Here is a 15,868-nt window from a genome sequence, read left to right on the forward strand (position 1 = left end):
GGCGGACAGGGTTTTCCCCAGAAGAAAGAGGGGGGTAGATAAAAAGGTGGAGTTCTCTAAAGGTCCCCAAAATAAGTTTGGGAAGGGAGTAGGAACCCCACCCCCGTCCAATTCCACAAGACCCACTTACCCTGACAGGAGTCAGCAGCCAAGGATTGTGCGGTGCTACGAATGTGGGGAGATTGGACACTACAAGGGAGATCCCAAGTGTCGCAAGCGACCCCCAGCCCCAACGGGCGGGAAAAGTCCCGGGGTGAGTAGTATAGCGCTTGGGGTGGAGCTGCCCTTAGATAGGGAAGGGGAGTGGACAGGCCTGGCTCTGGTTTCACTCGGGGATAGAGAGGTGGTCCCCTTAGTGTCCCTGCCCCCGAACACTGCTAAATATCAGCAGAGGGTGAGAATTAACGGGGAGGAGGTGGAGGCTCTGAGGGACACAGGTGCCAGCATGACCACTGAAGTGAGGCGGCTCGTGTCCCCAGACCAAGTAGTCCCCGAGGAGTTCCATCTGGCCGTATTGGCTGACGGCAGTGTGAGTCACTATCCAGTGGCTCGTGTTCCATTTGAGTGGGGAGGAGTCAAAGGCCTACTAAGAGTTGCGGTGAGCCCTGCCTTGCCTGTGGGGTGCTTGCTAGGGAACGACCTGGAGCACACCAAGTGGAAAGATGTCGAGTTTCGAGCTCACACCGAGATGATGGGATTACCAGGGTGGACTTGCGTAGTCACGCGGTCCATGGCTGCCCAGCATGGAACTCACCCTGGGTTGGAGCCTGGAATCATGGTCCAACCCAACACCAGAAGAGGAAAGAAGAAGGTGGTAGAGGACACGCCCCGTGAGATGGATGGGGAGGCCGCAGAGGTGCCCCCGGAGTCCGTGGAGGTGGATGTCGTTCCCGTGGAGGACTTGCCGACCCTTGCTGACTGGCATGTGGAAGGAGGGCCTACCCGGGAGGAATTTTGTCAGGCACAAAGGGCGTGCCCCACACTTGAAGGCATGCGGCGACAGGCCGAAGCCCAAGTGGCCAGTCAGGAGATGGGAGGATATCATGTGTATTGGGAGGATGGTCTCCTATACAGTGAGCCCAGGGTGCCTGTACATGGATCTTCGAGGGCCATAGTGGTCCCCCAATGTTACCGGGCCTTCCTGCTGGAGTTAGCGCACAAGATTTCCTTAGCCGGACATCTGGGTCAGGACAAAACCTTTGCACGGTTGGTCCCTCGTTTTTATTGGCCCAGGATGAGGATTGCCTCAGACACCTTTTGCAAGACCTGTAAGTCTTGTCAGGCAAGTGGCAAGACTGGGACTAAATTGAAAGTCCCATTGGAACCGCTCCCCGTGGTCGGGACCCCTTTTGAGAGGGTCGGTATTGATATTGTTGGGCCATTGGACCCTCCAATCGCAGCGGGACACCGGTTCATTCTGGTTTTGGTGGACCACGCCACAAGGTACCCAGAGGGTATTCCTCTGAGGACCATCACTGCACCGGTGGTGGCGCGGGCACTGTTGGGGATTTTTACCCGAGTGGGATTCCCCAAGGTCGTGGTGTCGGACAGGGGCACAAATTTCATGTCGGCCTACATGCAGGCCATGTGGAAGGAGTGTGGGGTGACCTACCGGTTCTCCACTCCTTACCACCCCCAGACTAACGGACTTGTGGAGCGCTTCAATAAGACATTGAAGGGTATGATCCGAAGCCTGCCAGAGGGCTTGAGGCGTAAATGGGATGTCCTCCTCCCCTGCTTGTTATTCTCCTACCGGGAGGTACCGCAGAAGGGAGTCGGGTTCAGCCCGTTTGAGTTGCTCTATGGCCATCCCGTTAGGGGTCCCCTCAGTTTGGTGAAAGAGGGGTGGGAGAAGACTTCGCAGAAGCTTCCCCGTGACATTGTCAGCTACATGCTGGCGTTCCGCAGCCAGATGGCCAAGCTGTGGAAGGCGGCCTCAGAGAACCTAGAGGCTAGCCAGACCGTGATGAAGGAATGGTATGACCGCAACGCTCGGACGGTCGAGTTGGACGTTGGACAGAAGGTGTGGGTCATGGAGCCTGGGGAGCTTTGTGCCCTCCAGGACCGGTGGACTGGTCCGTACGACATTGTGGAGCGACGAGGCCAGACCACATACGTAGTGGACTTGAAGACCCCCCGTCAGCCCCTCAGGGTGTTCCACGTCAACCGCCTGAAGCCGCACCATGAGCGATCAGAGCTTGCTCTCCTGATGGTGACGGATGGGAGCGAAGAGGAAGAGAGTGAAGCTCTTCCTGACCTTCTAGCGGTACAAGAGAAGGATGGTTCGGTGGAAGGTGTAGTCCTCTCCCCATCCTTGACCCCAGAGCAACAGAGGGACTGTCGCCATGTCCTGGGACGGTTCGCCTCGTTGTTCTCCCTCACGCCTGGAATCACTCATCTGTGTACCCATGATGTGGACACAGGGGACAGCCCCCCGGTGAAGAACAAGTCTTACCGGCTCTCTGACCGAGTGAAAGATAGCATCCAGCGTGAGGTGGCAAAGATGCTGGAGCTGGGGGTGATAGAACCTTCCAGCAGCCCGTGGGCTAGTCCAGTGGTGTTGGTGCCGAAAGCGGCCCCACTGGGTACGACACCGGAGCTTCGGTTCTGTGTGGACTACCGGGGGTTGAACTCTGTCACGAAGACAGATGCTCACCCCATCCCACGTGCGGATGAGCTGGTGGACCGGCTGGGAGCAGCCCGGTACCTCAGCACCATTGAACTGACATCCGGATATTGGCAGATTGCCATGGCCGAAGGAGCAAGGGAGAAGACAGCGTTCTCCACCCCCGAGGGCCACTACCGGTTCCGAGTGATGCCCTTTGGGCTCAAAAATGCTCCGGCCACATTCCAGCGGTTAGTGAATCAGGTACTATCTGGTCTGGAGTCCTTCTCAGCGGCCTACCTGGATGACATAGCTGTCTTCAGTAGCACCTGGGAGGACCATCTGCAACACCTCCAGGAGGTATTGCAGGCGCTGCAACGCGCTGGCCTAACCATTAAAGCCAGCAAGTGCCAGATTGGACAGGGATCTGTCGTGTACCTGGGACACCTGGTGGGCGGAGGTAAGGTGCAACCCCTCCAGGCCAAAATAGAGACCATCTTGGCTTGGGAGCCCCCCAAGACCCAAACAGAGGTCTGAGCTTTCCTCGGCCTCACTGGGTATTACTACCGGTTCGTCAAGGGATATGGTACCATCGTAACCCCCTTGACGGAATTGACCTCGAAGAAGCAACCTCGCAAGGTCATATGGACAGCTGCATGCCAAGAAGCCTTTGACACGCTGAAACATGCGATGTGAACCGCTCCAGTACTAGCAACACCGGATTTCAGCAAGGAATTTATTGTGCAGACCGACGCCTCAGAGCACGGCATAGGTGCGGTGCTCTCGCAACTCAACACCGAGGGCCAAGATCAACCAGTGGCCTTCATATCCAGAAGACTCCTCCCTCGGGAACGGCAATGGAGCACCATTGAGAGAGAAGCCTTCGCGGTAGTCTGGGCTCTGAAGAAGTTGAGGCCATATCTCTATGGAACTCACTTCCTCATTCAGACCGACCACCGCCCCCTTCGCTGGCTCATGCAGATGAGAGGCGAAAACCCCAAGTTGTTGAGGTGGTCCATTTCCCTATAGGGGATGGATTTTCGGGTGGAACATCGGCCCGGAGTTGACCACGCCAATGCTGACGGTCTCTCCAGGTTTTTCCGCCTTAGCGATGAGAACTCCCTAGAGGTTAGGTAGCTCTCCCCTTTTTCGGCTGGGGGGGGACGCGTGTTGGACCTGTCAGCCCTAGGGTGGTCTCCCCATCTATTTTTTATCGTGCCTCATTTTTTCCACCCTCATTTTGATGTTGGACTTAGGTCTCCGGGCGCCTTTTCATTGCCAATCAGTGTTAAGGTGCAGGTGCTCCCTTCTCCCAAGATGGCTGCCACAGGCCCCTGCTACTGCAGAGTGGTCTTTCGTAGTAGCACCCTAGCTGCCAGGAGCTGGCTGGAACCCCACAACAATGTTGCGACACCAGCCTGCTTTTTTTGTCCCATAGGTAGAATGGGGAAGCTCCTGGAATGTGCTGGAACCTTCTAGAAGGGAGGTGTGGTTTTACTTTTGCCGCCTTGGCTAGAGGTCACCTGACCTAGGGATACATAAGTGAGGGGGGGAACTTTTTCTAGTTAGTTGGCCAGTGGGGTAAAGCAGAGCTGGAGAATCCACGCAGGAGTGTAGGCGGTAGGGCCTAGCCAGGGACTTATGCCTCTGAGAGTGACAGGATTTAGGTGCTGCCTCTTAAGTGAGTGAGGGATCCTGTGAAACCCACAGATCTTGCCCAGCAGTAGGAGGACCCAGGGAACCTCTGCCCAGCCTGACTAGGAAGGACCTAGTCGCCAACTCATTCCCTACCCCCAAGGAACAGAACCCCCAAGGGCGCCAGAGACATCTGCGCCATTAAGACTTTACAGAACAACTGAATACTGAAGCTGAATGCTGTGACTTCGTGTCAAGACTGAACATCGAAACTACATGCCTAACCGATTGTGTTATCGCTGAGGATCAACCAGGTCTTAGCGCTGTGACCCCTGCGCTCCCTGACCTGGCCTGGGATCCCCGGCAGCGTGCTCCGTTGAGCGCGGAGCTCCCCAGCTTAATTTGAGCCCCCCCTGCGGCGTGGAGGCTGAAGCGCGCTCACCGCTGCGGCCCGGAGGCCGGAAGCGTGCCCCTCATCGAGGCGAGGCCCGCGGAGAAGCCCGGGGCCCCGTCGCTGCCGTCGCAGCTGCTGAGAGAGGTGCGTGAGGCCGTGGCCTGCCCCCGTCGTGGAAGGATCAACTGCGGAGGCCGGAGCTGGGTTAGACGCCTCAAGACGTCGTGATCAAGGTAAGCCGGGAGGCTTGGGAAGGACCCCGGTGCGCCCCCTATCGACCAGGAGCAGCACCGCACCCTGAGACCCTGGTTCCTCCTCCGTGGGAGTCCCCCGTTAACCTCGGACTGTGACCCCTCCGAGGGATTGCCCCCCTGTTCTGCAAACTGTCAAGGAGCGCTGTGCCCCACGAACTGCACCGGAGCGCGAGAGGCTCGCTCCGTAAGAATCGTTGTGCTCCGTGAACTGCTCCGTTCTGAAGTGTTCATTGCTATTGATTACGAGTAGCGCTATGTTCTAAATGCTCCGTTCTGAAGTATTCACTGCTTACGGATTACGAGTAGCGCTACGTTCTAAATGCTCCGTTCTGAAGTATTCATTGCTATTGATTACGAGTAGCGCTATGTTCTAAATGCTCCATTCTGAAGTATTCATTGCTATTGATTACGAGAAGCGCTATGTTCTAAATGCTCCGTTCTGAAGTATTCACTGCTTACGGATTACGAGTAGCACTACGTTCTAAATGCTCCGTTCTGAAGTATTCATTGCTATTGATTACGAGTAGCGCTATGTTCTAAATGCTCCATTCTGAACTATTCACTGCTTACGGATTACGAGTAGCGCTACGTTCTAAATGCTCCGTTCTGAAGTATTCATTGCTATTGATTACGAGTAGCGCTATGTTCTAAATGCTCCATTCTGAAGTATTCATTGCTATTGATTACGAGAAGTGCTATGTTCTAAATGCTCCGTTCTGAAGTATTCATTGCTATTGATTACGAGTAGCGTTATGTTCTAATGCTCAGTGCGGAAATATTCACTGCTTACTGATTACGAGTAACGTTATGTTCTAATGCTCAGTGCTGCAGTATTCACTGCTTACTGGTTACGAGTGGCGCTATGTTCTAATGCTCTGCTCTGAAGTATGCACTGCGTGCTGGTTACAAGTGGCGCTATGTTCTAATGCTCTGCTCTGAAGGTGTTCGTCAGATTTGTCCCGAGGTGTACAAGGCCCGCTTAGCACGTAGAGCGCGGTGATCGCCACTGAGGCGCTACAGGTAACCACGGTAGCGGTAGGCCCGCGAGGTCTGCCCTGGGTCCCTGCACGCCCCCAGGAGTGGTGCTACAATCCCCAAACCCTACCACGGGGAGTAAGATATACAAGGGTGGCCTAGAGCCTGCAGGAAACATACTGGTGAATAACCTACTGGTGGAAATCATACTAGTGAATATCATACGGGTGAATATGGTGCTGGCGGATCAAACGCTGACATAAGTGAATTGCCATTGTCATCTCATTAACTGCATTTATATCTCATGAAGTGCATTTATGTCCTATGAATTGCCTTGTTATCCCATGAACTGCATTTATCTTGAACTGCTGGATAAACTTGAGTTATTTGCATAAATCTCTACAGTGTGGCGTCCCTTATTGTGTGCGTTCCTTGCTTCAGAGGATGCGTGTGTTGTATGGTCGCTTTACACACAAGCCTTTGGGTGCCCAGCCGCTCGTGTCACGTTACCCCCTTAGGGCCTGGAGACCCCAGGTCTTACACATATGTAGTTCATCATCATGATAAGTTTATTTTTTGTATGCAATGTTTTTATTGGCTGCTGTGATTTAAACAGTAAAGAAAGAGAAGCAATAATCCTCGTCTCCGTGTCCTTAATAGAATTGAAAATTCTTGGCGCGAATGCTAGCACATATATTATCCATGACTACTTGTGAGTGGTAAACAATTCAATAAATACAAGGATGGAGTGTGTAATGTTGCTTCCTTACATGTAGTACCAGGACCTCTCAAGGATAGGCAGGAGACAGGTTATGGCTGGTAAAACTGCCTTTATTAACCTTACAGATCACTTCACCAAGAGAGCGCCGGGCTGTGAGCTCCGTTCGCTTCTCTCGCGCCTCGCGCATGCGCGGTAGCGTCCAAGATGGCCGCTACGCGCATTCCTACTCTGACGTAGTGCGCGTCAACTAGACCGCGACACTACATATCTCCCCCTTTTACACCATGCAACACAAAGTACCTAACCAGGGGGTCAGTCCATTTCATAGTCTCTGAACTTGGCTGGTCTCACCACTGCTCGCCCAACCCGGGTGTGTCTTACCGGGGTGGTGTGTCCTTCTTGACTTCTTTCCGCAACCGGGCCCCCTCTTCTACCTTCCGGAGTGCCCTGGCTCTCTCTCACTCCGTCCTCATCGTCTTCCTGGGTTCTTTCCTCTGGGGCCCCTCCTTCCAGTATGTCTCTCTCACCACCTTGTCCTTCACTCCTGTTCTCTCCGCTTTCTCTCTTAGGAGCTCCTGCTTCCCTTGTCGCCCCTTCTGGTGGTGTCGCCTCTTCTACGTCCTCCCGGGCCCATTGTAATATTTTGTTGCACTTGGCCATGCGGTCATGGGACCACACGTTGCCATCACTGAGCAACGCTGCTCGGTCGTACACTTCTTCCACTCTTAGGGGTGGGGAGTACTTGCTTTCTCCCTTTCGTTTTAGAGTTGCCAGCTTCACTCTGACCCACTCCCCTTTTTCCAACACTGTCTCCTTCACCTTTCTGTTGCGGTTGTAGTGTTCCGTGTAAATGCGTTGTGCCTTCTCCAGGTTGTGTTGCACCACCGCTGGAGACCATTTGCTGGTGATTGTCTTCTCTTGCCAAGCAACATTGTCCCTGGTGAAGGGTTGCCTTCCTCGCAGGATTTGGAAGGGGCTGTACCCCGTACCGGTGGGAGTGATGCGGTATGCCCAGATGGTGCTCTGTACTTCCTTTTCCCAGTCTTTGCCCCTCGTGATGGCGGCCTGTATGGAACCCATGAGCACCCTATTGAACCTTTCCACCTGTCCGTTACTGGCCGGATGATATATCGACGTGTGTCTGAGTAGAATGCCGTTCCTTTCAGCGAATTTGGACCATTTGTCCGAGGTGAATTGGGGACCATTGTCACTGATTATGGTTCTGGGGATACCTTCCCTGAGGAATACCTCCTTGAGGAAGCACAAAATAGCGTCTGTGTCCATGACCTCTTTGATGTGTACCTCCGGCCACTTTGAGTACTCGTCCACTAATACACATAGGTATTTGGGTATCCCCTGGTCGTCTAGTATAGGTCCTAAGATGTCCACTGCCACCTCTTCCCAAGGGTTGCTGGGGTTCGTGAATTTCCCTAGTGCCGGCCTCATTGGCTTTAGTATTTTGTCCGCTCCTTGGCACTGCACGCAGTCTCTCACGTGCCTTTCTACTTGCATATCCATTCCCGGCCACCAATACGTTTGTTTGGTCCTGGCCTTCGTCTTCACGATTCCCAGGTGTCCTTCATGTAATATGGATAGCAGGTCCGGTATTATGTTTCCCGGTGGTACCACTCTGTTTCCTCTGTATACGAACACTCCATCGTTCCCCACTGACAGCTCCTCTCGAACCTCGTAGAACTGCCGGACCTTGGGCCTCTGTCGTCTCCTTTCCGGCCACCCTTTTATGATGTACTCCTTGATGTCGCCCAGATCTCCATCTGCTGCGTACGAGTCTTTCCACTCCTGTCTACTGATGGTCTTTTCCGGATCATCCGTCAAGGCCACCATCTCATCTTCTTCCTCTGTGCCGCTGGTGGCGCTTTCCATTGCTGACGCCCTGCTGAGGTAGTCCGCTATCTTGTTTCTCGCGCCCGGTACGTACTCAACGTCGTACCTGTACTCCAGGAGTTTCAGCGTCATTTTATCAATCCGGGGTGTGGCACTAGCATGGCCGCAGGACGTCAACACCTTCACAAGGGGTTTGTGGTCCGTCTTCACCTGGAAACGTGTGCCCCACAGGAACTGGCGGTACTTCCCCATGGCCCAGACCACGGCTAGCATCTCTTTTTCAATTACGCTGAACTTTTGTTCAGGAGACGTCAATGTTCTAGACGCGAAGCTGATCGTCTCCGTCCCGCCTTCTGGTCTTTCTTGCATGAGCACCGCTCCTAGCCCCTTTTCGCTGGCGTCCGTCATCAATATGGATCTCCCCTGGGGGTCGTACCCATGTAGCGGGATCGCCTGGCTGATTTCACGTTTCACCGTGTCAAACTCTTCTTGCGCCTCTTCCGTCCATGCAAACGCCGTCTTGTCCCTCGTGAGTTGTCTCATGTTGTGTGTTTTCGTGGTGAAGTGGTGGACAAACTTGCTGTAGTATTCCGCCATCCCTAGGAATGACCTTACTTCTTCCTTGGAAGTGGGCGGGGGTGCGTCACAGATGGCCTTCACGTTCCCTTTCTTCGGTGTTATCCCGTGTTCTCCTATCTCGTGCCCCAGGTACCTGACTGATGTCATTCCGAAATGACACTTCTCCCACTGACCATTTTCCTCCAGGATCTGCAGCACCGCTTCCAACTTCTCGTCGTGGTCTTCTAGCTCCTTCCCCATTATTAGGATATCATCCTGGAAGTATTGCACTCCCTCTATACCCTTAAATAGGCGGGCCATCAGCTTTTGGAACACTGCAGCTGCGTTTGCTAGTCCGAAGGGCATGCGACAGAACTGATAGCATCCAAACGGCGTTATAAATGACGTCAATTTCTTACTCGAGGGGTGCAGCACCACCTGGTGGTATGCCGATTGCAGGTCGATGGTGGGGAACCATTTCATGCCTTTCGTGCGGGCCAACATTTCTTCTATGCGTGGTAAGGGGAATTTCTCTACCACGATGCTCTTGTTCAATTCTCGGAGATCCACGCATAAGCGCACCTTGCCTGACGGTTTCATGGCCACTACCAGTGGCGCCAACCACTCCGCGCTGTCGATCGGTTCGATGATTCCCCCGTCCTCCAGTCGGTGTAGTTCATGTTGCACCGCCTCTCTCACTGCTATCGGTATGTTCCTCACTCTGTGCGCCACAGGACTGACGTTTTCCTTGAGGACGATCTTGTGGGTAAACTTCTCGAGTTTACCGATCTTGCCGCCAAACACTTTCGGGTGTCCGCCCCGCCATTTCGCTGCTGTCAACTCATCTCCGTCCAAGGTCACCAGCACTTGGACGTCCCCTCCTGGGTTCAGCTGTACGCCCAACTCTCCTTGGTCCATCCACCCTAGGACTGATGGTCCCTTCTCCGCGACATATAATTTACAGTGGGCGCTGCGTTCTTTGAATTGGAACAGCAGTCTCCTGAATCCGACCATCGGAATGGGTTCCCCTGTGTAGGTGACCGGTCGTATATCAGGTGGTTCTAGGCTTGAGCCCAGTGTGGGTTCGAACCTCTCGTTCCACACCGATCTTTGGACGATCGTGTAAGGGGACCCCGAATCCGCCACTATGGTGATTCCTACTCCTCCAATGAGCATGTCGCACTGGGGCTTGCGCGCTCTTCTCCCCTCGATGCCCAGTACCTGGTCTTCCACGCACAGGACTTCGTCATCTTCCTCCTGGCCTTCTTCTTCTTCGCCTATGTCCTGTGCCACGAATTTCACCACACGTTGTTTCCCTTTCCTTCTGCACACCTTCTCGTAGTGGCCGACCAGGCCGCAAAACGCACATTTGGCTCTGAAGGCGGGGCACCGTTTGTCATGTGCCGCGTGGCTCGGGCTTCCACATCTGTAGCACCTCGCCGTTTCTCCCTTGTCTTGCTTCCACGGCTGTCCCGGTTTGCCTTTCGCCTTGTATGATCCTCTGTATTCTCCAGGCGCCGGTTTTCCTCTTCCCTGTTGGTCTGCGTCATCTACCTTGTTTATCGTGAGTCTCGGGGCTTGATCTCTCTTTGCTGCTTCTGCGCAGCGCTTGGTCAGCTCTGCCCTCTTCACTATGGCGATCATGTCTTTCAGCGTCGCATCTCCACTCGCCCACAATTTGTCTTGCACCGATTTGCTTGTCGTGTGCATCACGATTTGGTCTTTGATGAATTCGTCTTGCAATCCTCCATATTTGCATGTTATCGCAAGCTTCCACAGTGCCGCCACGTAATCGTCTATCGTTTCCCCCGCTTCTTGCTTCCTCTGCTGGAAGTTGTAGCGGTCGATGGAGGTGCATACTGCGGGGCGATAGTGGTTGTCCAGATCTTCGAGGGCATGTTTGAACACGTCGGTGTCCGCTGCCTGTCTGGCGACCGGTGTGAGGTTCTGGAATACCCGTATGCCTTCGGGTCCCAGGTTGTGCAGTAGTATCCTATTCCTCCTGGCGCTGGAGAACGCCTCCTCATTCTCATCTTCCAGCGCTTCTAGGTAATTTTTGAAGTACTCCCTCCAGTCTTCCCATTTCATTTGGGGTTCTCCTGGCCGCGGGAGGAACGGAACCGGCGTCGTTAATGCTGATGCCTGCGCACTCATCTTGGCGTCCACTTGTTTCCTCGGGCTACCTGGCGCTTCTGTCCTCTCCCCCCTTCTTTGGGTCACTGGGATCTCGTCGGAGCTGCCTGCGCCGTCTCCACCCGATTCCGCCAGGGTCTCTACTGCCTCACCCCGGGTTGCCCCTGACTTTCTTCTTCCTCGTGGACGGCTCACTTACTGCTCTTGCGCCACCCTCTGGCATCCGTCTGCCTCTGCCGCGCTCTCTCGGTGCGTTGGTGTCTGTCCTCGACCTCCAGGGTCTGTTCTCTGCGTGTTGAGCGGTCCCCATGCGTAGGTCGTCCTCCTATGTGCAGGTTGGGGCACCTCTCTCACTTTCTTTTATCCGTGGCTCGTCGCCACTGTAATGTTGCTTCCTTACATGTAGTACCAGGACCTCTCAAGGATAGGCAGGAGACAGGTTATGGCTGGTAAAACTGCCTTTATTAACCTTACAGATCACTTCACCAAGAGAGCGCCGGGCTGTGAGCTCCGTTCGCTTCTCTCGCGCCTCGCTCTCCCTCGCGCATGCGCAGTAGCGTCCAAGATGGCCACTACGCGCATTCCTACTCTGACGTAGTGCGCGTCAACTAGACCGCGACACTACAGAGTGCACTAGAGGCACTAGTGAGTGGTAAATAAGATACTTTAATGGAGTTCACTGGAGGCACTTGTGAGTGGTAAATAGATCCAGTAGTGGGGTTTACTGGAGACACTTGTGTGTGGTAAATAGATCCAGTAGTGGGGTTTACTGGAGACACTTGTGGGTGGTAAATAGATCCAGTAGTGGGGTTTACTGGAGACACTTGTGGGTGTTAAATAGATCCAGTAGTGGGGTTCCCTGGAGGCACTTGTGAGTGGTAAATAGCTCCAGTAGTGGGGTTCACTGGAGGCACTTGTGAGTGGTAAATAGATACAGTAGTGGGGTTCACTGAATGCACTTCTGCAGCCGCACTCATGGCCTCACCTGTCTCAGGCGTTCCTCCCCTCCTATGGGGGATCACTTGTGCCGCCTCCCCCGCCTGCGGCTCAGCTTCCGGGATCCGGTGACACCGCCTCAGGGCAACATTACACCCTAGCCGTTTAAATATTGGCGCTCGGAATCCTATATTCCTATTGGCTGCTCGCGAAGTCAATCTTCTTACAAAGTCCAATAACGTATCGACAAATTTGCTCCCGTCCGCCTCGCGGGTGTGACTGTCGGGGCCAATGAGCGGTCGGTATGTGAGTGCGTCACTACTACCGCCGCTGTGGTTGGTCGGATGCGGCACGAGCCGGAGGCTGGGCAGCCACGTCTGGGCTCTGGGCTGGTGGAGGCGCGGCAATGACGCATTTCCGGTCAGGGGACACGGAGGCGCGGGTCCAATTTACCGGCATTTAGAAGCTCACGATCGGCGCGCGCGCGGGGATAGGAGCGGAAGTGACGGACGCGACACCGGCTCCTCGTGGATCAGTGCCCCCAGAAGCCCCCACATGCCCTTGCGGCCCTCCCTTCCCCCGCTCCTGGGCGGGGTGCTGTGCCAGTGTGAGCCGGGCGTCGGGGCCCCGGGGCTGCCCGTCTCCCCCCTCTCACCCTGCGGCGGTGCCCAGTGCGGGGGCCCCGAGCAGGAGCAGCGGCTGCAGCTCCTCTTCCAGCAGCTGGACGTGAACCGGGACGGAGGCATCTGCGTGACGGACCTGAGCATCGGGCTGCGGCGGCTGGGGGTGCACCGGACGGAGGGGGAGCTGAGGGTGAGTGAGGGGGGGAGCTTAGGGGGAGTGAGGGGGGGGAGCTGAGGGTGAGTGAGGGGGGGAGCTTAGGGGGAGTGAGGGGGGGGGAGCTGAGGGGAGTGAGAGGGGAGCTGAGGGTGAGCGAGGGGTGGGGAGCTGAGGGTGAGAGGGTGGAGCTGAGGGTGAGTGAGGGGGGAGCGTGAGTGGGGGAGGGTGAGCGAGGGTGGGAGGTGAGGGTGAGCGAAGGGGGGAGCTGGGTGGGCTGAGGGTGAGTGAGGGGGAGCTGAGGGTGAGCGAGGGGTGGGGGAGCTGAGGGTGAGCGAGGGTGGGGGAGCTGAGGGTGAGCGAGGGTGGGGGAGCTGAGGGTGTCTAGTGACTTAAATAATCTACTCAGCCTAATTATACTGCTCTTGACCCATAAACTAGTTTCAAATTATGGGATCCGGGGCAAGTATTTTAATTCACTGAGACGCCATTTTTTCTTTATCGCATATGAGGGCACCTTCAAATAAGCACGTTCAGAATGTCTGCTGTACAGAAAACTCTTTTGTTTGATTTAATAGACTATTCTTTTGCTCCGTATATAATACAAATCTAGCCACATATAGGATACACATGACCGCTGACTTGCCTCCGTTCATTAACCACATTGTCATAAGTGCGGGGCAGGAATGTTTCTCAAATTGTTTAAAAGCTGTCACTTAATAAATACATAACTAAGCATAAAGTAGCAGCTCACTGTCATTAGCAATCAGCAGATTTTACATTGAAATGGCCACAGAATTTCATATTGACATGTTTTAAAACTATGTATTGGACAGTCTGGAAAACAAATTTCTGCCAGAATTTGTCATTTGCAGGTGGATAAAGGCTTGCTGAGGGGCGCTTTGTATTTATTATATGTTGGAAAGCAACCAAATGGTGATCCGACCATGTGACTGGAGTCGTTGTTTAAAAGGTCACTAGTTCTGAGTTTGCAAAAATGACATCTAGGATGTGTCCAGCGATGTTTGTGGACGATTTGATGCAGGTTCTTGTCGTCTAGGCCTGCAATGATTGTGTTCAGATGGAGCATATTGGGTTTGTTAAACCTGTTGAGGTCACCCAGAAGGGTGGAGTGTAGTGTTATCAGGTTTGAATTGTGTCTAGAAGTGCGTCTGGGAAGATTGCATTGCTAGGTGAAGGTCTGTAAAGGAGCAGGAAGTTAACATGAACATGTGTAGTTACATCTGGTGACGAGTGCCTCACAACCTTGTATAGAGACGTAATCGGCTTTAGTGATATTTAATGTTTGCCTGAACACAAGTTAGGCCACCTACTCTTTTGCCTATGCGATTTAGCTTGATAGCCTAGAGGAACGGCTTCATGCAGAACTGGAGCCATATCAAGTCCCATCCATGATTCAGAAATGAATAGTATGCTAGGTTTTGTGTCAGTGAGCAGGTCGCAGATATGTTTGTATTTAGAGAGCAATTGAGCAGTTATTTGTCGACATTTTAGGGAATGTGCTTTGGCGATAGTGTGACTTCGTTTTGCAGAAGAGCGAGGAGTATTTTGTGGGATTGTAGCAGGTGTCCGTAGCGTTGGTATTAGCAGTATGAGGATAGCAATTGTGTAGCTGTTCTGTATAGTGTTCCTCCTCCAGCAGGCTAAGATCTTTTGATTGGTCTGTGTGTGTGGTTGGTGGCGACGGTGGTTTGAGAGTGAGTTGGTGAGCTGTGTTGTTTTTGTAGTGTAACCTTGTGTAGTAGACATGGAGAAGTGAAGTTGTGAGGAGTGGTATGTTGCTTATTTTATTTGCGTCTATTTAGGGTGGACGTTGTATGAGTTGGGGGGTGGTGCAGCATAGGGGGTCATGTAGTAAGGGTCTACATAGTCCAATGGATGAGACAGTTAAGAGGGTTGCTGAATATGTGTTAGGTGAGGGGTAACAAAGAAAACTTGACATTGGAGTGTGTTCATGGTATATATCATTTGTGTAGTCTGGAAGGTGGGTGTATGTTCGTGGTTTTGGAAAGTATTATGAGGTGTTGCATGTGAGGTTTTGTTGTGCTGGTGTGCCTGTTTTGTTTTTGAGGAGTAGTGAAACGAGGTGGTTATGTATCTGTGTTCTGAGAGGGATTTTTTTGTAGAGTATTGTTTGTGAGTGGAATTTGTAAGGTAAAGGGGGTGGTGATGTGTTTGTGAGTAGGGTGTATGATGTGTTTGTGAGTAGGGTGTATGATGTGTGTAAGATGGGATGACTAGTGTTAAGATGTTTGTCTTAGACTTGTTTGCTGCCAGAGGTAATATGTGTGGTGGAGTGTAAGGTTTGTGTTATTGTGGTAGAAAGCAGAGGAGGGTGTTGGTCGTAGAAATGATGGAAGGCTGAGCATAGGTTTGTTGGTGACAAAAGGGGGTTTGTTAGGAGTAATTAGAGCAGGGAGTGTGTGTCTGGATGGGATAAAGTTAAGTATGTTGTGGAATTGGGTTATGTTAATGATGAGTGGGTTGGCTGCTGGTATAGGATAGAGTTGTGTATTGTTTGTAAGTGATGGTGCAAATATGTGGTAGTGCCATTTCCTAGCTTACTTCTGTAAATTCTTATAAATCCACGAAAGCCCTAAGTCTGAACTAATGCTAGGACATGTACCAATGGGTGTAGTTTTGTGATTATCTTAAAGAATTGGGTCTCTCATTAAGTCTGGCATTAACCAATTCCTTTTGTTTGGTTTAATTAAATTGTATGTCTCTACCTATGTATCGGCTGACTTCACTGTGAGTGACCGCATTCTGTTCTTTCACTAAGAGCATATTGGCACGCAACAGACTACGGTGGCAATGTGTGTATTTTGAGGCCAAAAATATATTTTTGCTTTTTGCCAATGTTTGCTATAATGGTGAGGGCCCGGCAGCTCACACAACAATAACGTTTTACAAAAACCATGTCAAAACAAGAAAAGCATTACCAAAACTAAAATGCTGACCAAGAATGGCAGAGCTATTGGCTTTGCCAATGCTTATTTATTTAAATATTTCCC

The 15,868-nt window shown here is 52.8% G+C and overlaps 1 protein-coding gene across 2 annotated transcripts in view; it reads left to right on the forward strand.

The window, feature by feature from the left end:
* The first annotated feature begins 12,429 nt into the window (after nucleotides 1–12,429).
* The window catches only part of SLC25A25 (solute carrier family 25 member 25), a 158,567-nt gene continuing 155,128 nt past the window's right edge, over nucleotides 12,430–15,868 (forward strand). The window contains exon 1 of one of the 2 annotated variants that reach the window (XM_085614174.1): nucleotides 12,430–12,869. In XM_085614174.1, coding sequence (XP_085470300.1) covers nucleotides 12,612–12,869 — 258 coding nt within the window. In that variant the 5' untranslated portion in view covers nucleotides 12,430–12,611. The remainder of the gene's footprint in view (nucleotides 12,870–15,868) is intronic. The other variant, XM_085614175.1, reaches the window with a different exon arrangement.

The sequence above is a fragment of the Triturus cristatus genome, chromosome 1_2 (assembly GCF_964204655.1).
Source record: "Triturus cristatus chromosome 1_2, aTriCri1.1, whole genome shotgun sequence".
Lineage (NCBI taxonomy): Eukaryota > Metazoa > Chordata > Amphibia > Caudata > Salamandridae > Triturus > Triturus cristatus.